General features: G+C 46.3%; 1 protein-coding gene across 1 annotated transcript in view; it reads right to left on the reverse strand.

Moving 5' to 3' along the window:
* Positions 1-396: 396 nt before the first annotated feature.
* The window catches only part of COL27A1 (collagen type XXVII alpha 1 chain), a 160,178-nt gene continuing 136,853 nt past the window's right edge, over positions 397-23,721 (reverse strand). The window contains exons 50-61 of the mRNA XM_023545013.2: positions 20,218-20,271; positions 19,651-19,713; positions 19,210-19,263; positions 19,036-19,071; positions 18,897-18,914; positions 18,611-18,646; positions 18,338-18,364; positions 16,345-16,410; positions 15,239-15,407; positions 14,167-14,276; positions 12,437-12,655; positions 397-2,287 (exon numbers count right to left, since the gene is read on the reverse strand). Of these exons, the coding sequence (XP_023400781.2) occupies positions 2,141-2,287; positions 12,437-12,655; positions 14,167-14,276; positions 15,239-15,407; positions 16,345-16,410; positions 18,338-18,364; positions 18,611-18,646; positions 18,897-18,914; positions 19,036-19,071; positions 19,210-19,263; positions 19,651-19,713; positions 20,218-20,271 (999 nt within the window). The 3' untranslated portion in view covers positions 397-2,140. The remainder of the gene's footprint in view (positions 2,288-12,436; positions 12,656-14,166; positions 14,277-15,238; positions 15,408-16,344; positions 16,411-18,337; positions 18,365-18,610; positions 18,647-18,896; positions 18,915-19,035; positions 19,072-19,209; positions 19,264-19,650; positions 19,714-20,217; positions 20,272-23,721) is intronic.

Raw genomic sequence — 23,721 nt, forward strand, 5'->3', positions numbered from 1 at the left:
CCAGGGCTGCGGGGAGAGTGAAATAGGAAGTGACTGCTTAATGGATATGCTGTTTCCTTTTGGAGTGATGAAAATGTTTTTAGCACTAGATAGTAGTGATGGTTATACAATATTGTGAATGTGCTAAATGTCACTAGTGGTAACATTTATGTTATGTATATTTTACCATAATTTTAAATTGCTCATGTTAACCTCAATGTACCTTCTACCCGTAGAACCCAAGCTCCCTGCCTTTTGGCATCCACACCCCCGGCCAATGCAAGGCACCTCATCTCTCCCGGCCCCTCTTCCTCCTTTGCGGGAAGCAGGATGAGCATCCTCCCAGCCAACCTGTCCAGAAACTGCCCTCCAAGCTCTGGGAAGAAGTACACCACCACAGACAGCCATTCCATTGCCTCAGTTTTAAATATTTATTTAAAATCCAGAAGGGAAAAAGAAGAAATGGAACCCACTAGGGTTCTAACACACTGACATGGGGACAGAGACATAAACGAGGACAGCAGAAAAACCCAAGAACTAGACAGAGGCCACGATGAGTCTGGCGGCATTTGGAAACCGAGGGCTGAGATGAGGCCCCGAGCTGCTACAAAAATGCACTTCCGTCAGAACAACCAGGCAGGGACAGGGAGGAGAGGAATACAGGAAGTGTCCGGTAGGGAGGGTGGGCCAGAGTGAGGTATTAAATAATGGAAACCAAATCCAATTCCCACAGAGACACAACTTAAGAAAAATACACAAATAGAGACTTTCACATACATTTTCCCCTTCTATAAAAATAATTCCATAGTTAAAACAACTTCAACATTCAACCTAAGCACTGACTTGTTGACTGACATAGCATAATTCAGGTTACACTGAACATCACTATAGTGCTGAACTGAGATTCCCATAGTTATTCTTTCTCGTCAGCCCAATTCACACTTGGAGCTAATGACATGGGGTTTCTAGAGAATTTAATGACCATGAAAAAGCAAGAAAGATGACTGCTCCCGGAAGGGAAGACCTTGGGATTACATTATGTGGCTTTGGGAGATGGCTCCGTATTTGAATTCCACCTCCCAGGTCAGCCTTGACCAACGCCACTTTCGTAATGGTTTCTTCGAAGTCAAGACTTGTTCCAAGGCAGCCTAGCTTCTCTCTAGGACCAAGAAGGGCCAAGTCACAATCCTTGGAACTCAGGACTCCCCCTGCCTGAAGAGGACAAACATTTCAAAGTCTGTAAGTTAAAAGGCAAATCTCCCTACTTCTGGTTTCTGGTAGGTTGTTTTTCTTTTCTTTTCTTTCTTTCCTCTTTAAGCAGTTAGTTACCTGAAGAGCACAAGGGTGATGACAGAAAAAATTTTTAAATCCCCCAAACTTCAAAATTTGGGGGAAAGAGCAAGATGTGGACAACGTCCCACATCAGAAAGAGTCTTCAAAGTCTGTGGCAAAATGGTAGCACCTTTAGAATCTTAAATAGTTCTTTTTTTATTCCTTAAAAAAAATCACAAACATTACAAGACAATTGGGAGCACCAGCGATTTCACAGTGGGAGGTAGCAACATGGGTCTCCCCAGCCCCGAGGGTCTCGCCTCTCCCTCTCGGGGCATCCTCACTTCCCACCCCCTGGCTGCTCTTTCTCATGCTCTCACCTCTTTCCCAGGTGGAAAAAAAAATAGTAATACATCTTCTTTTTGTTTAAATAATATATATATATACTTCTTTCCTTTTCTCCTTTTTTCATGTCTCTTCCTAATATTGCACATCAAAAGCTCCCTGGCAGGGACCAGCTGGCGAGATGCCCCCTTCCCTCATGTTGGCTTGAATGTGGGGCTCTTTGGGCAGGAAGCTGGCAAGGGAAGGGGGTAGCTGCAGAGCTGGCAGATAGGCCATGGGGCTCAGGTGTTTGCAGGTCCAGCTTGGTCTGGCTGGCTCTTTGGTTGGTCTTTGGGACTGAGCTGGGATCAGTTGCTCCCCAGTATACCATGTCCCCTGCTACCCCCACCCACTTCTACCGGGCAGACAACAGTTGGGGCCTGCCCAAGAATCCCTGGGCAGGTGGACTGCCTCTCCTGGGCCCACCTGCCCCTAGATACCCTCCCTTTGCATCCTCCTCCTCTTCCCTTCCCCATGAGGCTTAGAGGAGCCAGGAGGTCAGAGGTCAGAGGAAGCATGCAGGTCCAACTTCGAGGCGATACTGCTTCCCTGATGAGGCAGGAGGGAGGTTGTCCACGCTGACAATGGGCAACTGCTGGGGGTCCTGGGTCCGGAAGGTGAAGAGTGTCTGATGCCAGTGGCCATCCTGGACCTGAAGGTAGAAGGAAATGGTGCGCATATATTGGCCATGGCCCTCACCATATCTCATGCACGTTTCCCATCATCCATCCTCATACTTCTTAGTGGCTACGGCTACTTCACTATAGCAACAACCTATATTTGGACATTTAGATTGCCTCCAATTTTTTATACTTATGAATAAGGCTGTAATGATCAACACCGTAGCTAAATCTTAATGCTCATTCTTCATAATCACCTATTCTTATCATTTCATATTAGTGAGAACATACAATATTTGTCATCTTGTGATTGACTTATTTGGTTCCACATAATGTCTTTGAGGTTCATCTATGTCGTAGCATGTTTCAGAACTTCATGTTTCTTTAAGGCTGAGTACTATTCCACTGGATGTACATACTGCATTTTGTTTATCCATCCATCTGATGATGGGCACTTGGGTTGTTTCTACATTCTTGCTATTGTTAATATTGCTTTTAGATCTCTAGGGAAGCAGCAAAAGAAGCCCACAGCCAACAGAAGAAAGTAAATAATAAAGATCAGAGTAGGAATAAATGAAATAGAGAATAGAAAAACAATAGAAAGAATCAACAAAACCAAAAGTTGGTTCTTGGAAAGGATTAACAAAATCGACAAACCACTGGCCAAATTGACAAAAGAAAAACAGGAGAGGATGCAAATAACCCAAATAAGAAATGAAACGGGGGACATTACAACATACCTGGCTGAAATAAAAAGGATCATAACAGAGTATTATGAAAAACTATACTCCAACAAATATGAAAGCCTAGAGGAAATGGATAAATTTCTAGAAACACACTACCTATCCAAACTAACACAAAATTGTGTTGAAAATCTGAACAGAAACGTAACAAAAGAAAAGATTGAAAAGGTAGTTGAAAAAAACAAAAGAACTCCTAACAACAACAACAAAAGCCCTGGCCCAGATAGCTTCACTGGAGAAATCTACCAAACATTCAGAAAAGATCTTATGCCAATACTACTCAAACTATTTCAGAACATAGAAAAGGAGGTGATACTTTCAAATTGATTCTATGAAGCTAGCTAGTATAACCCTGATACCAAAACCAGGTAAAGACACCACAAAAAAAGAAAATTACAGACTAATATCTTTCATGAATATAGATGCAAAAATTCTCAATAAAATTCTAGCCAATAGAATCCAGCATCATTTCCCCCCCAAAAAAATAATACACCCTGACCAAGTAGGATGTATACCCAGTTGGCAGTTTGAATCTGCCAGGTGCTTCTTTGGAAACTCTATGGGGCAGTTCTACTCTGTCCTATAGGGTCACTATGAGTTGGAATCAACTCGACAGCACTGGGCTTTCTGGATGCAAGTATGGCTGAACATTAGAAAATCAATTAATGTAATCCACCACATAAATAAAAGGAAAGAAAAGAATCACATGATCATCTCAACTGATGCAGAAAAGGCATCTGACAAAGTCCAACACCCATTCCTGATAAAAACTCTCAATAAAATAGATATAGAAGGAAAATTTCTCAACATAATAAAGGGCATCTATGCAAAATCAACGGCCAACATCATTCTTAATGGAGAGAGGATGAAAACATTCCCCTTGAGAACAGGAACAAGATAAGGATGCCCTTTATCACCACTCCTATTTAACATTGTGCTGAAAGTTCTAGCTGGAGCAATAAGGCAAGAAAAAGAAATAAAGGCATCCAAATTGGTAATGGAGAAGTTAAACTGTTCCTATTTGCAGATGATATGATACTATACATAAAAAATCCAAGAGAGTCCATGAGAAAACTACTGGAAGTCAGAGAAAGATTCAGCAGAGTAGCAAGCTACAAGATAAACATACAAAAATCAGTTGGATCCCTATACACTGATAAAGAGAATGATGAAAAGGAAATCAGGAAAGTTATACCATTTACAATAGCCCCTAAAAAAATAAAATACTTAGGAATAAATCTAATCAGGGATGTAAAGGACCTATACAAAGAAAACTACAAAACACTACTGCAAGAAACCAAAAGAGAGCTACATAAATGGAAAAACATACCATGCTCATGGATAGGTAGACTCTACATTGTAAAAATGACAATTCTACTCAAAGCGATTTACAAATACAATGGAATCCCAATCCAAATACCAGCAACATTCTTTAAAGAGATAGAAAAACTTATCATCAACTTTATATGGAGAGGGAAGAAGCCCTGGATAAATAAAGCACTGTTGATGAAGAAGAATAAAGTAGGACTCACACTCCCTGCCTCAGAACCTACTATACAGCTACAGTAGTCAAAACAGCCTGGTACTGGTACAACAGATAACATTGACCAATGGAACAGAATTGAGAAACCAGATGTAAATCCATCCACTTACGGTCACCTGATCCTCGACAAGGGCCCAAAGTCTACCAAAGGGGGAAAAGACAGTCTTTTTAACAAATGGTGCTGGCAAAACTGGATGTCCATCTGCAAAAAAATGAAACAGTATCCATACCTCACACCATATACAAAAACTAATTCAAAATGGACCAAAGACCTAAATATAAAGCCTAAAACTATGAAGTTCATAGAAGAAAAAATAGGATCAACCCTAGAGGCCCTAACACATGGCATTAACAGGATATGAACCACAACCAACAACACACAAACTCCAGAAGATAAGGTATATAATTGGGATCTTCTAAAAATTAAACACTTATGTTCCTCAAAAGACTTCACCAAAAGAGTACAAAGAGAACCTACAGACTGGGAAAAATTTTTTGGCTATTACAAGTCAGACAAAGGTCTAATCACTGAAATCTACAAGAAAATCTAACACCTCTACAACAAAAAGACAAATAACCCAATTAAAAAATGGGCAAAGGAAATGAACAGACACTTCACCAAAGAAGGCATTCAAGCGGCCAACAGACACATGAGGAAATGCTTGTGATCACTAGCGATTAGAGAAATGCAAATCAAAATCATGATGAGATGCCATCTAATCCTGCCATTACTGGTACAAATCAAAAAAACAGGAAATAACAAATGCTGGAGAGGCTGTGGGGAGATGGGAACACTTACGCACTGCTGGTGGGAATGTAAAATGATACAACCATTTTGGAAAACACTATGGCAGTTCCTTAGAAAACTAGAAATAGAAACACCATATGATCCAGCAATCCCACTCCTAGGAATATATCCTAGAGAAGTAAGAGTCATCACAGAAACAGACATATGCACACCCATGTTCATTGGAGCATTGTTCACAATTGCAAAAAGATGGAAACAACCTAAGTGTCCATGAACAGATAAATGGATAAAAAACTGTGATACATACATACAATGGAATATTATGCAACAATGAAGAACAACGATGAATCTGTGAAGCATCTCATAACATGGATGAATCTGGAGGGCATTATGCTAAGTGAAAGAAGTCAATCACAAAAAGACAAATATTGTATGAGACCACTACTGTAAAAACTCATGAAAATGTTTACACAGAAAAAGAAACAATCTTTGATGGTTATGAGGGAGGGGAGGGCTGGGGATGGAAAAACACTAAATAGGCAATAGGTAAGTGGTAACTTTGGTGAAGGGTAAGACAGTACACAATATTGGGGAAGCCAGCACAACTTGTACAAGGCAAGGTAATGGAAGCTCCACAGACACATCCAAACTCCCTGAGGACCAAATTGCTAGGTAGGGCTGCAGAGACCATGGTCTCAGGGAGCATCTAGCTCAACTGGCATAATAGTTTATAAAAAAAAAAAGTTCTATATTTTACTTTGGTGAGTAGCGTCTGGGGTCTTAAAAGCTTGTGAGCAGCCATCTAGAATACTCCATTTATTTCACCGCTTTGAGAGCAAGGAAGAATGAAGAAAACCAAAGACACAAGGGAAAGATTAGTCCAAAGGACAAATGGACCACATCTACCACGGTCTCCACCAGACTAACCCAGAACAACTAGATGGTGCCCGGCTATCACCACTGACTGCTCTGAAAGGATCACACTAGAGGGTCTCAGACAGAGCAGGGCAAAAATGTAGAACAAAATTCTAACTCAAAAAGAAGGACCAGACTTGCTGGCGTGACAGAGTCTGGAGAAACCCTGAGAGTAGTGGCCTCTGGACGCCCTTTCAGCTCAGTAATGAAGTCACTCCTGAGGCTCACCCTTAAGCCACAGACTGGACCATAAAACAAAAAAAGACTTAATGGACACACCAGCCCTGGGGCAAGGAGTAGAATGCAGAAGAGGACAGGAAAGCTAATAATAGGGAATCCAAGGCTGAGAAGGGAGAGTGTTGACATATTGTGGGATTGTTAATCAATGTCATAAAACAATATGTGTACTAACTGTTTAATAAGAAACTAGTTTGTTCTGTAAATCTTCATCTAAAGTACAATAAAAAAATTAAAAAATAGATCTCTAGGGAATATACCTAGAACTGCTGGGTCATATGGTAATTCTATTTTTTAATTTTTTGAGAAATCACCGGACTGTTTTCCACAATGGTTTTACCATATTACATTCCCACCAGCAGTGCCTAAGAGTTTCAATTTCCTTTTAGCTACGACATTTTTGATCAGCGTCTGATCTCTAAAATCTACATGATACTGCAAAAACTCAACTACAAAAAGACAAATAATCCGATTAAAAAATGGGCAAAGGATATGAACAGGCACTTCACTAAAGAAGACATTCAGGTAGCTAACAGATAAATGAGGAAATGCTCACGATCATTAGCCATTAGAAAAATGCAAATCAAAACTACAGTGAGATTCCATCTCACTCCAACAAGGCTGGCGTTAATCCAAAAAACACAAAATAATAAATGTTGGAGAGCTCGTGGAGAGACTGGAACACTTATACACTGCTGGTGGGAATGTAAAATGGTACAACCACTTTGGAAATCGATTTAGCGCTTCCTTAAAAAGTTAGAACTACCATACAATCCAGCAATCCCATCCTTGGAATATATCCTAGAGAAATAACAGCCTTTACATGAACAGATACATGCACACCCATGTTCACTGCAGCATTGTTTACAAAAGCAAAAAGATGGAAGCCCATCAACGGATGAATGGATAAATTATGGTATATTCACACAATGGAATACCACGCATCAATAAAGAACAATGATGAATCTATGAAACTTTTCATAACATGGAGGAATCAGGAAGGCATTATGCTCAGTAAAATTAGTCAGGTGCAAAAGGACAAATATTGTATGAGACCACTATTACAAGAACTCAAAAAATAGTTTAAACAGCGAAGAAAATATTCTTTGATGGTTACGACAGTGGGTAGGGAGGGAAGGAGAGGGGTTTTCACAAATTAGATAGTAGATAAGAACTATTTTAGGTGAAGGGAAAGACAACACACAATACAGGAGAGGTCAGCACAACTGTACTAAACCAAAAGCAAAGAAGTTTCCTGAATAAACTGAATGCTTCAAAGGCCAGCGTAGCAGGGGTGGGGGTTTGGGGACCATGGTTTCAGTGGACATCTAAGTCAATTGGCATAATAAAATCTATTAAGAAATCATTGTGCATCCCACTTTGGAGAGTGGTGTCTGGGGTCTTAAACACTGGCAAGCGGCCATCTGTTATTGTTGTTGTTAGGTGCCGTCGAGTCGGTTCTGACTCATAGTGACCCTATGCATTACAGAACGAAACACTGCCCGGTCCTGAGCCATCCTCACAATCGTTGTTATGCTTGAGCTCACTGTCGCAGCCATTGTGTCAATCCACCTGGTTGAAGATCTTCCTCTTTTCCGCTGACCCTGTACTCTGCCAAGCATGATGTCCTTCTCCAGGGACTGATCCCTCCTTACAACATGTCCAAAGAATCTAAGACACAGTCTAGCCATCCTTGCTACTAAGGAGCATTCTGGTTGTACTTCCTCCAAGACAGATTTGTTCGTTCTTCTGGCAGTCCATGGTATATTCAGTATTCTTCACCAACACCACAATTCAAAGGCGTCAACTCTTCTTTGGTCTTCCTTATTCATTGTCCAGCTTTCACATGCATATGATGGGATTGAAAACACCATGGCTTGGGTCAGGCGCACCTTAGTCTTCAAGGTGACATCGTTGTTCTTCAACACTTTAAAGAGGTTCTTTACGACAGGTTCACCCAACGCAATGCATCTTTTGATTTCTTGACTGCTGCTTCCATGGCTGTTGATTGTGGCTCCAAGTAAAATGAAATCCCAGACAACTTCAATCTTTTCTCCATTTATCATGATGTTGCTCATTGGTCCAGTTGTGAGGATTTTTGTTTTCTTTATGTTGAGGTGCAATCCATACTGAAGGCGGTGGTCTTTGATCTTCATTAGTAAGTGCTTCAAGTCCTCTTCACTTTCAGCAAGCAAGGTTGTGTCATCTGCATAACGTAGGTTGTTAATGAGTCTTCCTCCAATTCTGATGCCCCGTTCTTCTTCATATAGTCCAGTTTCTCGGATTATTTGCTCAGCATACGGATCGAATAGGTATGGTGAAAGAATACAACCCTGATGCACACCTTTCCTGACTTTAAACCAATCAGTAACCCCTTGTTCTGTCTGAACAACTGCCTCTTGATCTATGTAAAGGTTCCTCATGAGCACAATTAAGTGTTCTGGAATTCCCATTCTTCACAATGTTATCCATAATTTGTTATGATCTACACAGTCAAATGCCTTTGCATAGTCAATAAAACACAGGTAAACATCCTTCTGGTATTCTCTGCTTTCAGCCAGGATCCACCTGACATCAGCAATGATATCCCTGGTTCCATTTCCTCTTCTGAAACCGGCCTGAATTTCTGGCAGTTTCCTGTCAATATACTGCTGCAGCCATTTTTGAACGATCTTCAGCAAAATTTTGCTTGCGTGTGGTATTAATGATATTGTTCTATAATTTCCACATTCGGTTGGATCACCTTTCTTGGGAACAGGCATAAATATGGATCTCTTCCAGTCAGTTGGCCAGGAAGCTGTCTTCCATATTTCTTGGCATAGATGAGTGAGCACCTCCAGCGCTGCATCTGTTTGTTGAAACAACTCAGTTGATATTCCATCAATTCCTGGAGCCTTGTTTTTCGCCGATGCCTTCAGAGCAGCTTGGACTTCTTCCTTCAGTACCATCGGTTCCTGGTCATATACCGCCTCTTGAAATGGTTGAACATCGACTAATTCTTTTTGGTATAATGACTCTGTGTATTCCTTCCATCTTCTTTTGATGCTTCCTGCGTCATTTAATATTTTCCCCATAGAATCCTTCACTATTGAAACTCGAGACTTGAATTTTTTCTTCAGTTCTTTCAGCTTGAGAAACGCTGAGCGTGTTCTTCCCTTTCAGTTTTCCATCTCCAGCTCTTCGCACATGTCGTCATAATACTTTACTTTGTCTTCTCGAGAAGCCCTTTGAAATCTTCTGTTCAGTTCTTTTACTTCATCGATTCTTCCTTTTGTTTTAGCTGCTCGGCGTTCGAGAGCAAGTTTCAGAGTGTCCTCTGACTTCCATCTTGGTCTTTTCTTTCTTCCCTGTCTTTTCAATGACCTCTTGCTTTCTTCATAGATGATGTCCTTGATGTCATTCCACAACTCATCTGGTCTTCAGTCACTAGTGTTCAATGCATCAAATCTTTTCTTCAGATGGTCTCTAAATTCAGGTGGGATGTACTCATGGTCATATTTTGGCTGTCGTGGACTTGCTCTGATTTTCTTCAGTTTCAGCTTGAACTTGGATATGAGCAATTGGTGGTCTGTTCCACAGTCGGCCCCTGGCCTTGTTCTGACTGATGATATTGAGCTTTTCCATCGTCTTTTTTCCACAGATGTAGTCGATTTGATTTCTGTGTGCTCCATCTGGGGAGGTCCATGTGTATAGTCGCTGTTTGTGTTGGTGAAAGAAGGTATTTGCAATGAAGAAGTCACTGGTCTTGCAAAATTCTATCATTTGATCTCCGGCATTGTTCCCATCACCAAGGCCATATTTTCCAACTACTGATCCTTCTACTTTGTTTCCAACTTCTGCATTCCAATCGCCAGTAATTATCAATGCATCCTGGTTGCATGTGCGATCAATTTCAGCCTCCAGCAGCTGATAAAAATCTCTTTCTTCATCTTTGGCTCTAGTGGTTGGTGCGTAAATTTGAATAAGAGTCGTATTAACTAGCCTTCCTTGTAGGCGTATGAATATTATCCTATCACCGACAGCGTTGTACTTCAGGATAGATCTTGAAACATTCTCTTTGAAGACGAATGCAACACCATTCCTCTTCGAGTTGCCATTCCCAGCATAGTAGACTATATGATTGCCCGATTCAAAACGGCCAATATCAGTCCATTTCAGCTCACTAATGCCTAGGATATTGATGTTTATGCATTCCATTTCATTTTTGATGATTTCCAATTTTCCTAGATTCGTACTTTGTACATTCCAGGTTCCGATTATTAATGGCCATCTAAGCGGCCATCTCAGATATATCAATTGGCCTCAACCCACCTGGAGCAAAGGAGAATGAAGAACGCCAAAGACACAAGGTGATTATGAGCCCAAGAGACAGAAATGGCCACATAAACCAGAGACTACATCAGCCTGAGACTAGAAGTACTAGATGGCGCCCAGCTATAACTGATGGCTGTCCTGACAGGGAACAAAACAGAGAACCCCTGAGGGAGCAGGAGAGCAGTGGGATACAGACCCCAAATTCTTGTAAAAAGACCAGACTTCACAGTTTGTCTGAGACTAGAAGGACCCTGGAAGTCATGGTCCCCAGACCTTCTGTTAGCCCAAGACAGGAAACATTCCCAAAGCCAACTCTTCAGACAGGGATTGGATTGGACTATGGGTTCAAAAATGATACTGGTGAAGAGGGGGCATCTTGGATCAAGCAGACACATGAGAGTATGTTGGCATCTCCTGTCTAGGGGGGAGATGAGACGGCAGAGGGGGTGAGAAGCTGGCCGAATGGACGCGAAAACAGAGAGTGGAGAGAAGGCGTGTGCTGTCTCATTAGGGGGAGAGCAACTAGAGTATATAGCAAGGTGTATATAAGTTTTTGTATGAGAGACTGACTCAGTTTGTAAACTTTTACTTAAAGCACAATTTAAAAAAAAAAACACTGAATTGTACACTGTAAATGGGTGAACTGCGTAGTATGAATTATATCTCAATAAAACGTGTTTAAAAGTAAAAAAAAAAACAGTTTCAATTTCCCCACAACCTCACCAACTTTTGCTGTTTTTTTTTTTTTTTTGACCAATGCCATTTTAGCAGGAGTAAGGTGGTATCTCATTGCAGTTTTGATTTTCATCTCTTTAATGGCTAACGAGAATGAGCATTTTTTCCTGTTTGTTGATGCCTGAATATCCTCGTTGGTGTAGGCTCATTGTTAATCATTTCCCTGGGAGAAATTCTAGAAGTGAGGTAGTTGAATCTAAAGAATTTGGATATAGATCGCTTCAATGCTGCTGTCCAGAAAGCCTGTACCAATTTTTTTTTTCCCCAATAGCTCTGTGTTAGAGCGTTGGACTCCCCGCACCCTCACAAACATTGCATACTATTGGTTTTCTTTGTGAAGTTGGTTGTTGCCTTTTGACAACTTTCTCTCTCCCCCTCCCTGGAGAGCCCACCTTGTTTTGAACATCTAAACATGTGCAAAAATGTCAAGAGAGGAAATTAGCTTAAACAGGGCAGGGGAAGAGAGAAGAGTAGAAGTGGATCTTCGTTTAAGCAGCCTTGCAAATAAGTACAGCCTCTACCAGCCTTTAGAATTTTTACCAGCCCAGACCTTCTCTCAGAAGATTCCTAGAGAGCAAAGTGAATAAAAACAATCTTATAAAAGGGTTACAATAAAATTATTATGTAAGAAAAAATATATATATATCATTATATTAACATATTGTTGTTTGCTGCTGAGTGGATTCCGACTTATGGCAACCTCATGTGGGCAGAGTAGAACTGCCTCACAGGGTTTTTAAAGACTGTGACCTTTCAGAAGCAGATCACCAAGCCTGTCTCCCATGGTGCCTCTGGGCTGGTTTGGACCACCAACCTTTCAGCTAATAGTCAAGTGCTTAACCATCTGCGCCACATAGGGGCTATAAAAATTATTACATATATTATAACAATTATTACATATTATAAGTGTTTCCACCATCCCTGGGTGAGGGGCTCTGAGCGTTACCTTGCAGCCATCCATGGACACCTCTGGTCTGAACTGACCCCCGGCTTCAAATATCTGCCCATTCCACGCCCGGAAGCGCACAGCCTGCTTGGCTGGGGTCTGCCCAGTGCCCTCTTGCCACACAGTCATGTTAAGGCAGTGGATGGTGATATGCTGCGTCACCTCGGAGCTTAGCAGGTGCAGAAAATTCATCTGAACCCGGCTGACTGCAAAGTCGACCTGTGGGGAGATGCCGCAGTGAGGCTGGGCCAGGCCAGCTGCTGCAGCTCAGGGCCCCTCCTCACCTGTCTCTGGAGGTGGATGTGTGCCCTTTCCTGGCACGCTTTTCCCAATTATTCTCCCAACTGACATTCACTCCAGCCCTCGGTGACAAGGGATAGAGCAACATGTGCCCACTTGAAAGACAGGGAACCTGAGGTCTAGAGGAGCTGGTCCCACAGTCAAGGAGTGGCAAGGAAGGTGGGAAGAAGCTGCAGGAGTTCCCGTGTCATCTGATGCCTCCCCAGCCGCCTGGATGGCCTTTGGGGCTGAGCTGGGATTAGAGAGGCCCAGAGAGGAAGCAGAATTTGCCCAAGATTGGAAGGCCCTTGCAGTGCTGAAGAACAAGAAGTGCCTTCACCATTCTTTCTAAGTCCCCAGATCCCTTTGGCCAAGAGCCCCATGGAGATGGGGAGGCCACGGTGCTACAGGAAATGGTAGGCCTGAGAACAAACAGAGATTATGGCTTCAGTCGTTCCCGGAGGAGAGCCAGGGCCTCTCCCCGCCATCGTTCTTGATGGGGATGGTCATCCAGATGGGCAGTTACACTGCCAAGCCAGGTGCCAACTCCGGCCTCACCTCTCTACCAGGGCGATTTCCCACGTGGCTCCCAAACCGCAGAGTCAGATGTGAAAGGGCCTGCAGAGGTCACCAAGTGCCTGCTGGCCTGTGAGCTCTGGCTGTGGGGGTAGCAGCGAGCCTGCCCTGCTCCCTGTTGAATTCTAATACCTGGCTCAGGACCTGCCACATGGGAGGGACCCAACTGGTTGACCAGCTGACTGACAGGCTGCCTCATCTAGAGATTCTCAAACTCTGGGTTTGAAACAGTTAGCTCAAGCATCCCCAAGTAGGGCTGGTAGGATGGGACTCAAGGAGTGCTCTGGGTCACCACCTCCCCTGCAGCTGCAGTAGCTCTTCTCATGGTGGCAATGAATCATCCCCATATGTGGAGGGCTTACTGGAACTGCAGAGCCACAATTCGCTGAGAGGTGCTGAGTGGGGAGCGGTCACATCCCACTGCTGGCTGCCTTCCTGGGTTTGTTGCTGAGTTCCCTGAGTCACCTAAAACTCTCAGCTCAGAAACAAGCACATGGTAAGCGCTTATTAGACGTTAGTTCAATATCTGCAAAACCACTCCGTGCTGCATGACCCAGGTAAGCGTCACTCCGGCTTATTTCGCGATGATGGTTCATGGTTCTCTAACTATTGGCCAACCATTTTGTTCTGATTTTAGGCAGAAGGTACTATTTGAAGAAAGAACATTAGCATCATACAACTTCAAAGGGTTTGGAAACCATGGCTCTAGAACAACTTATCCCCAATTTATAGATGAAGAAACTGAGGCTCCGGATAACTTTCCAAAGCCTACACAGCAAGACAGGGCTCAGACCAGAACCTGGGTTGGCTGTGTCCCAGGGCAGGGTGAGGGCAGGGAGGGCCAGTCTGGTAGCATGTGGGGAACAGATGGATACCTTGGAAGCCGTGATGGGCTTGAGACACGTCTGTCCACCATGTGTGAAGTTGCAAGCGACTTGGATGGTGTCGGATGAGCAGCCAAGGTTTGGATCCACCCAGTATGTACCTGCAAGCAGTGTGGGATGGGGGGAGGGGTGCATGTATTGGGGGAGGATCCCAAGGCTTGGTTCTAAAGATGCAGGCCCTGCACCTTGTGACTCACTAAGCCCCAGTTGGGTACGAAGCAGGGGGACGAAAAAGAGACTCCTTGAGCCACAAAGATAGAAGGAAATCCTCAGAGGCAGAACTCAGAGCTGGGAGGGCCCCTGGAGGAGGCCATACAATCGAGTGCTTATCCATGGTGATATTGTGGCATTTCCATTTTATAGAGGAGACAACTGAGGCTCAGAGAGGCTGAGCCATTTGCCCAAGGGATTTCGAGTTCCTCTAGTTGAGTGGTTTCTCCACCAACACCTAGGACTCCTGCTAGGCCTGCCAGGAGGTGGCTGTGAGTCACGGCTCCCATCCCATTGCTTGCATATGGGTTCCTCATTGTGCTTTCAATGCAGGTGTGCAGAGGAGAAAGCGGTGCCGGGAGCAGTGCAGAGACCTGGCCAAGCTCGAGTTAGGGCTGGCATTTGAAGTCAGGTGTGTTTGCCATCAAAGCTTGTTCCTTCCATGGCACCACATCAGCTCAGAGAAGAGAGCAGAACGAGAGGACAGAAGGGGAAATGCTGGCTTTTCCAGGGAGCCTTGATGGTGTCCCCTGGGGCTGTGCCTGCTGCGGCCCTTGGGACTCTTTCTTTGCTATCCCACCGTGTGGATTTGTGGGCTCCGGGAGTATGAGGCCACTTCTCTGTATACTCCACAATATCCCTATGGGCCAGGAAGCACAAGGCTGGGTACACAGTGGGGTTCATACCTATTTGTTGCTCATGTGTCTGTCTCCTCAGGCCAGAGACTTGCCCCAGCTCCTTCTGGAACACGCCCCTGCCCTCACCCTCTACCTCCGCCTCCCTGCAGTTGCCCTACCCTGTCCCGCCCCCAGGGGAAGGAACCCTTCACCCCAGATCCCACAGGCTTTCTTACCATCTACCATCTTCTGCTCACAGTCCATGAGGTCCCGGCAGACCCGGGCGGGGTTCTCTTTGGTGCCCAGGGGCGTCTTAATGCTCTGGATGAGGTTGCTGAGGTAGTGTAAGGTTTTAAAGATCTCCCCTCCCTGGTCCAGCACCAGCCGGTCTGCATGGCTGTAACCCTGGCGGGAGGAGAGGGCATGGCCATTGGCCCCGTAAGGTCCTGGCCCAGCCCAAGGTCAAGCCTCCACAGCTCTCGAGTCCTCACTACTTGGGGACATCTCTGAGTTACCAGGGTCGTGGCTGGGGCAGAGGTTGAGTTTTCCTCCCTTTCACAGATTAAAAAACAAGGGGTCAGAGACAAGACAAAACAGGGACTACTACAACAGCCAAGCGGCTTGAGAGGACCAGAAGATCAGCACATGTTCTCTGGTACATGCTGGGCAGAGCCCCTGGGAGCACAGCAGACAAGGGTCCCAGGCTACTGGGGAGTGGCCCTCAGTCCCTATCTGGAGAGGCCATGGAGGAGATGCAGACAGCAGACGGGGGCACCAGGTCCCTGCCAGGCTCCCCTGGGGTGGGGGTGGGGTGTCTGTGAGGTGCCAGGAGACAGAACTGGGGTCAGCAGTCACAAACCCCAGGAAGGAGGATTTTAGCTCCAAGAGAAGATGTCCACTAGATGAGAAGCAGAGGGCTGCAGAGTGCTAAAGAGCACGGCTTGGGTATAACTCACACCAGGTGTGACTCCTGTCTGCATGGCCTTGAGCTTGTTTCCACAGCTACAACTCAGAGCTAAGTAAACCCTGCTCCCTCTTGGCTTGGAAGCAATGTGTGTGCGTGCAAGCATATGTGTGTGCATGTGGCTCACGAAGGCTGTATGATCTTGGACTCACTGCCACCCACTCTGAACCTCCCCACCAGCCCCCGTCGGAGGTTGGAATGCCACTGAGACCGGGGCTCTGAAATGCTCGGTGCGGGCATTGTGGAAAGCACTGGCCACACGTGGGCTATCATTTCTGCTTTCCCCAGGAAGGGCTTCCACACAGGGCAGGGCTCCCACACAGGGCAGGGCTCCCACACAGGGCAGGGCTCCCACACAGGGCAGGGCTCCGGTCATACCTCTGGTCTGAGGGCTCCGTCAGTGTCCATCCACGTCTGAAAAGCTGCCCCAAGGTTATCTTGTTGCTGTGCAAGGAGAAGAGGGGATGTTTGTCCTGGCCCCCTCTTAGGGACCCCTGCATGCACCAAGTGGGAGTCCCAGGGCCTGAGTATGGCTCTTCTACCCCAACTTTCCCTCAAAATCAAGGCTGGCAGGTGCCAGAAGGACCTGGGCCAAGTCACAGACCCTGTGCAAACTCTCTGTTCTTCCTCCCTTTGCAGACAGAGGGAGCCCTTGAGACACAAAGCTGACCCCACCACTGCCTTCCTTCAGGCCCTGCCATAGCTCTTCATTGCGCTCAGGATCAAGGTGAAACTCCTCAACATGGTTACAAGGCCCGGCTTGAGTGCAGCACCTCGGTCTCCAACCTCATCTCTCTCCTCCTCCACCCCCATATGCTCTATGCACCTGACACACTATAAAACTTCTAGATTCCTAAATGTCATGGTCTTTTTAGCCACTGGGCCTTTGCACATGCTGCTCCCATTGCCTGCAACACTCTTCCCTCCTTCTGGTCACCCCCAGGGAACATTTGGCAATGTCTGGAGATATTTCTGGTTGTCACGACTGGGAGGAGATGCTACTGGCACTTAGTGGAACTTAGGCCAGGGACAATGCTAAACACCCTATAATGCACAGGACAGTCCCTCAAAGGATTATCTGGTTCCAAATGGCAGTAGTGCCAAGGCTGAGAAACCCTGCCCTCTACTCATCTTACACATGTCGGCTCCAATAGGAAGCCTTTCCTGATGCTGCCGATTCCAGGCTGGGTGAGGTCCCCCTTTCTCTGTGTACCCATGGTCGCCATGTTTCCTCATCTAAGACCAAATCCTTTGTCTTGCACCATAATTGTCTAATACACAAGTGCATCTCCAGCCCTAGCACTGGGCTCGGCAGATGCACAGTTACAGCCTTGCCATGAACACAGTCTCTGACAGTGAGTAAAGCTCAGAATAGGGGTTCAGAGCCAGACTCTGGAAGTAGTTCTCAGAGTCAATGTCCAGCTCTGCCACTTACTAACTACACAGTAAGTAGTTAGTAATCTGGGACAAGTTGTTTAACCTCTCTGTGCCTCAGTCCTGTCATCTTTAAAATGGGCATGATAATAAAACTATTGCACAGAACTCTTGAGAAGAATGAATGAGTTAACACATGAAGACCACTTCAAATGGTGTCTGGTATCTAACAAGCACCCAGTAAGTATTAATTATTACGCCAAAAAAAAAAAAAAAAAAACTCTCAAAATCCTCTAGTTTTCTATTTTTTAGGGGCAAAGGGTTTTTCCTGGATCTCTTTCCTCCCCCAGCTGCCTTTGTTATTGGCAGGAAGGACTGGGGAAGGCTGTGGAGAAGAGACTAGGGCTGTCACTCTGTTTTTGTGGATAGTGTGGAGGAAGGGACTGTGAGAAGCTGAGAGATGAGAAGAGCAGAGATTCCGAGGAACTGCAGCCAGGCCCAGGGGCTCCTGCTGTTTCCTCTTGGCAATTTCCCGGAACATTGTCAGGGCTGATTCCAACAGGCAATTTACCAGTGCAGCAGTGAAATAGGGGAGGGGTTGTTGCAGGGCTTGGGAGGGTCCATGCTTTCAGACAGGGCTACAGCAGCCACTAGGGCCAGGCAGGGGCCCCACTGTGCCCCTTGTTCCACCCTCTTTGGGCTCAGAGAATCTGAGACAAAGGAGTCCTGAGAGATCTGCCTGATGCAGTACACAGGGCTCAGGAGCCCAGAGTTGGAGCATCTTCCTGGATTCACAGTTAGGGCACGTCCTGGCTAGAACCCAGGCTTCCTGCCTCCCGCCAGGGCTTTCTACTACATCAGAGTCCAGGGATGCAGAAATGGAGTGAAAAATGGACACGGGCAACCCCAGAGCCAGCTTAGGGTTCTAGCCACCATGGTCATAGCTGTACCCCAGGCCCCACCCCAACTGGGCAAAAGAGAATGTTCTCCAACTTACAAACTGAATAGGACTTCCTGGAGGACCCTGCAAAAGAAGAAGATGGGTCAGTATTTGATGGGGACTGGGCATCAGAGGCCTGGGCTCTCAGGAGACTGGAGGGGGCTATCAGGGCCCTCTAGGGCTGGTCTTACTCTCCTAGAGGCTCGTGGGCCATAAGAAGCATGTGAGTCCCATGAGGTTCATGGCCAAGGCAAGCATCTGCCCACGAAGGCTTGGGTTTCATTTGAGAAAACCCCAGCTCCAAGATGCACTAAGCACTCAGTTACCTACCGGTGGGCCGGGCCGCCCTCTTGGACCAGTAGGACCCTGGAGGAAGAGGAGACGAACAGTGAGGCCCTGGTCAGAGGCCTTCTATCCCCCACCCCCAACCCAGGCCCTCCTCAAGCATAACTGAGACCCAGGGACAATGGTTCCCTGGTACAGATGGGAAGACTGAGGTCCAGAAAGGGTAAGAACATACCAAAAGTCATTAATCATCATCATGAAAACCCGAAGTGATCTGCCCTCCGCAACCCTCTTCCCACCCACCCTGGGCCTCATGCCCCAGCCCACTCACCCGCGGACCCTGCAGTCCCTGGAGGGAGAAAGAAGCAGGGAGAGAGAGTTAGGGAACCTCGGGCTGAGAGTGGCCCCACCCCCGAGAGCCCAGCCCTCTCTCAATCCCCAGCAGCACTGCCCCTAGCCCATCTACTCACCAGGTCCCCTCGGCTGCCTTTGTCACCCTTTGGGCCCTGAAACAAACCACGACCCAATGAGAGAAAGCTCCCGGGGGAAACTGAGGCTCAGACTGGCTCTGGGTCACAGAGACAATCTGGAGCCAGGAAGGCAAAGGGACCCAGGAGTCTTCCTGCCCAGCTCCCTGCACGTACCGGAAGCCCAGAAGGTCCCAGGATCCCAAGAGGCCCAATGATGCCTTCCTTTCCCTAGAGGAGAGAGAAAGGCCTGTGTGTCGTCATCCTCATTCCCAGACCGTGGGAACAGAGTCCTTGGAGAGAGGAGGGTGGAGGCAGCCTGAGTGCTCCAAGGGAGTGGAAGGGAGACTCCCACAAGGTGGGCTGGCCAGCATCTCCTGACTCCTCCTAGGGCACTCCTCTGTGCCATGGGCTGGGCTACAAGAGTGGGGGAGGGGAACAGATGCAGGGAGCGAGGATGGACGGCCAGGCAGCAGGAACAGCATAAGCAAAGGTGTGGAGGGGGGAATGGAGACCACGGGCAGAGGGGGCTCAAGAATGAAGGAGGAGGAGGACATGGGTCCAGCCAGCTGGTGAATGAGCCTGCCTTGTCCTCCTAGCAGAGAGAAAGGGACTCACCATCAAGCCAGGCGGCCCCCGAGGGCCCTGGATGCCTTTGAAGCCGATGTCTCCAGGGGGGCCCTGCAGGAGGCAGAGAACAGACTGTGCCTGGGTGGCTGCTGGACCAGCACCCCAGCAGGTCCCCTGCTCCTGGGGTCTGTCCTGCCTTCACTTCCCTAACAGGAGAGGCCTTACCTGAGAGGCCCAGGGAGAGAAATAAATGTCCAAGTTTTTATTACTGGGCAGGTGCCAACGTGCCAGCTTGATGCTGTGTGGTATATGCCTCTGGTCTTACTTAATCCTTAGAACAACCCTCCACACTTATAATCCCCATATTGTAGGTGAGGAAACTGAGGCTTGGAGGGGCTAAATGACTTGCCGGAGGCACAGAGCAAGCAAAGTGTGGAGCTGGGCTTGGAGCCCAGGCCTGCTGGAACAGGAAGGGGGTGGGGGTGGTGGCGAGGATGCTCAAGTTTAATTCCATCTACGTTCTAGCCCACCTTGTAAGCAGTACATGTTTGTTGAATGAATGAATGGGTGGGTGATGGGACCCCAACAGGTCTTGTGAGGAGTGGTAGGGTGTACCTTGGGTCCAAAGAGGCCAGCCATTCCTGGGAAGCCCATCTCTCCAGAGTCGCCCTGTGGGGAGAACAGGAAAGCTGGGGCGCACAGGACCAGGAGAAGGTTGCCCAGCAGTCAGTCACCCAGGACCCCTGGCCTGCCTTCTCCCTCCCGGCCTCTCCAGGGGTGTTAGTGACTCCACTGTGAGGTGGTCAGACAGACAGTGTGAACAGCTCCACGTCAGCCTGGGCTGCCAGATAAGAAAGCGGAGGCCATCTCAGGGATCCCACCATGAACCAGCCTCAGGGCACTCAGTGTCTTCTGTCCCAGGTTCAAGGAAGAGAATGAAAGGGACTTGTGGGCTTCCTGCTCCCACCCTCCCAAGAGCTCTGATAAGGAATGATCCCCTGAAAGCAACTCGAGTAGCTGAGGGTCTATGTGCCTGACGTTTTGCATAGACCACATCTCACTTTGCTCCCACACCAGCCCAGTGAGGCACAATGTTCCCTGGTCACACATGAGGAACCTGAGGCCCAGAGAGGGCAGCAACTTGCCCAAGTCACAGACGGTGTGTTGTGGAGCATGCTAGATTCAGACCAGGTGTAAATGATTCTGGGGGCCTGCGTGCCTCTTCTCCTGCCTCCTGTTCCCATTCTTCAAAGGAGCCATTCGCAAGGAGTAAATGAGGGCCTGGGCAAAGGAGGAAAGACCAGCAGGCCTGGGGACGTGGAAGCCTGTCACTATGTGGAACATTTTGGAGTTCCGAGCTCAGACTCGAGTCACACTGCCCTGAGTCTGAACATTCTACTCTGTGTCGTGAGACTTGGGGCAACTCACTTCCCCTTCCTGAGCCTCAGTTTCCCCATCTGTAAAATACAGTCCTTCCTCCTTTGCCCAGGCCTCACTTGCCCCTTGCTAATGGCTCCTTTGAAGACTGGGAACAGAAGGCAGGAGAAGAGGCACACAGGCCCCCAGAATAAGCCACCTGCCTCTCAGAGGGGCTGGGAGAACACATTGAGGTTACGCAGGTGAAGGCTGGGCACTGGCGAGGGTGTGCTGAGGGCTAGGCTGGGGGAGGAAATCTGAGTTCTACCCGTTCATTTTTTTTTAAGTAATGGCTTTATTAAATTACAATTCACATACCATAAAATTCACCCCTTTAACATGTAAAATCCAGTGGTTTTTAGTATATTCACAAAGTTGTGCATTAATCAATACTACTTAATTTCAGAACATTTTTATTCCATACCCCAAAAAGAAACCTTGTATTCCTTAGCAATCTCTCCCCATCTCCCCCATGCCCAGCTCTTAAAATCAAACCAAATATGTTACTGTCAAGTCGATTCTGACTCATAGCGACCCTGTAGGACAGAGTAGAACTGCCCCATAGGGTTTCCGAGGCTGTAAATCTTCAGGGAAGCAGGTTGCCACATCTTCTTCCCATGGAGTGGCTGGTGGGTTCGAACCACCGACCTTCTGGTTGTCAGCTGAGCGCTTTGACCACTGTGCCACCAAGTGCCCAGCTCTTGGCAACCACTAATCTATTTTCTGTCTCTATGAATTTGCCTGTTCTACATGTTGCATATAAATGGAATCATGCGATATACAGCCTTTTGTGACTGGCTTCTTTCACTAAGCATAACATTTCCAAGGTTCGTCCACGTTGTAGCATTTATTAGTACTTCATTTCTTTCTATGGACGAATAATGTTACCTTGCATAGATGTACCACATTTTGTTTACCCATTCATCAGTTGGTAGGCACTTGGTTTGTGTTATGGATTGAACTGTGTCCCTCGAAAATACGCATTGTAAATCCTAACCCGTATACCTGTGGATCTCATTTGGGAATAAGGTTTTCTTCAATGTGTTTATAAGGCCAAGTCAGTGTAGGGTGTGTCTTAAGCCAATCACTTTTGAGATATATAAGGAGCAGATGAGGCACAGAAACAAGGAAGCACCAATGATGGAAAGTCAGGTGCCACGTGGAGATCTCCAAGCTGAGACAAGGATTTTCCTCAGAGTGCTCAGAGAGCCTCCCCCTGGAGCTGGCACCCTGAATTCAGACTTCTAGCCTCCCAAACTGGGAGAGAATAAATGTTTGTTTGTTGAAGGCTTCCCTTGTGGTATTCCTGTTATAGCAGCACTAGATAGCTAACAGTTTTGTTTCTACTTTTTGCTGTTGTTTTAATTTTATTGCGCTTTAGGTGAAAGTTTATAGTGTAAATTAGTTTCTCATTCAAAAATTTATACACAAATTGTTTTGTGACATTGATTGCAATCCCCATATCAGCACTCTCCCCCTTTCCCTTTACACCCCAGGTTCCCCTACCCATTCGTCCAGGTTTCCTATCTCTTCCTGCCTTCTTATCTTTGCTTTTGGGCAAGTGTTGCCCGTTTCTTCTCATAGACTTGATTGAACTAAGAAGCTCATTCCTCATGTGTGTTATTGTTGTGGCCTGGCTAATCTTTGGCTGAAAGATGGCCTTCGGGAGTGGCTTCAGTTCTAAGTGAGAATGCTGTTACAGGACCGTAGTCTCGCGGGTTCCTCCAGTCCCTGTCAGGCCAGAAGTCTGGTCTTTTTTTGTGAATTTAAATTTTATTCTACATTTTTCTCCCACTCTGTCCTGAACCCTCTACTGTGATCCCTGATAGAGCAGTCAGTAGTTGTAGCTGGGCACTATCTAGTTTTTCTGGGCTCAGGCTGGTGGAGGTCGTGGTTCATGTGGTCCATTGGTCCTTTGGACTGATATTTTCCTTGTGCGTTTGGTTTTCTTCATTCTCCTTTGCTCCGGACGGGATGGGACCAATAGATGTATTTTAGATGGCTACTCACAAGCTTTTAAGACCCCTGATGCTACTTACTAAAGTAGGATGTAAAACATTTTCTTCATGAACTATGTTATGCCAGTTGACCTAGATGTTACCAAACACCATGGTCCCCAACCTTCGGCCCCAGTAACTCCATCCCTCAAGGTGTCTGGAAGCTTCTATGGCTTTGCCTTGGTCAAGCTGTCCTTCCTTTCTCCAAAGTTAACATATATCTATTATCCAGTTAGTGATTTCCCTTCCCACCCTTCCCCTTCCTCATAACCATCAAAGGTTTTTTTCTTTTTTCTGTGTGTGAACCTTTTCTTAGGTTTTTATAATAGTGGTCTCATACAATATTCGTCCTTTTGTGATTGATTTATTTCACTCAGCATAATGCCCTCCAGATTCACCCATGTTGCTAGATATTTCGCAGATTCATCATTGTTCTTTATCCTTTCATAGTACTCTTATTTCTCTAGGGTATATTCCTAGAAGTGGGATTTCTGGTTTCTAGTTCTATTTCTAGTTTCTTAAGGAGGTACCATAGCATTTTCTACAGTGGTTGGACCATTTTACATTCCCACCAGCAGTGCATAAGAGTTCTAATCTCCCTGCAACCTCTCCAACATTTGCTATTTTCTGTTTTTTTTTTTTGATTTGTGCCAGTAATATTGGAGTGAGACAGTATCTCATAGTCATTTTGACTTGCATTTCTATA

This window comes from Loxodonta africana, chromosome 9 (assembly GCF_030014295.1).
Source record: "Loxodonta africana isolate mLoxAfr1 chromosome 9, mLoxAfr1.hap2, whole genome shotgun sequence".
Taxonomy (NCBI): domain Eukaryota; kingdom Metazoa; phylum Chordata; class Mammalia; order Proboscidea; family Elephantidae; genus Loxodonta; species Loxodonta africana.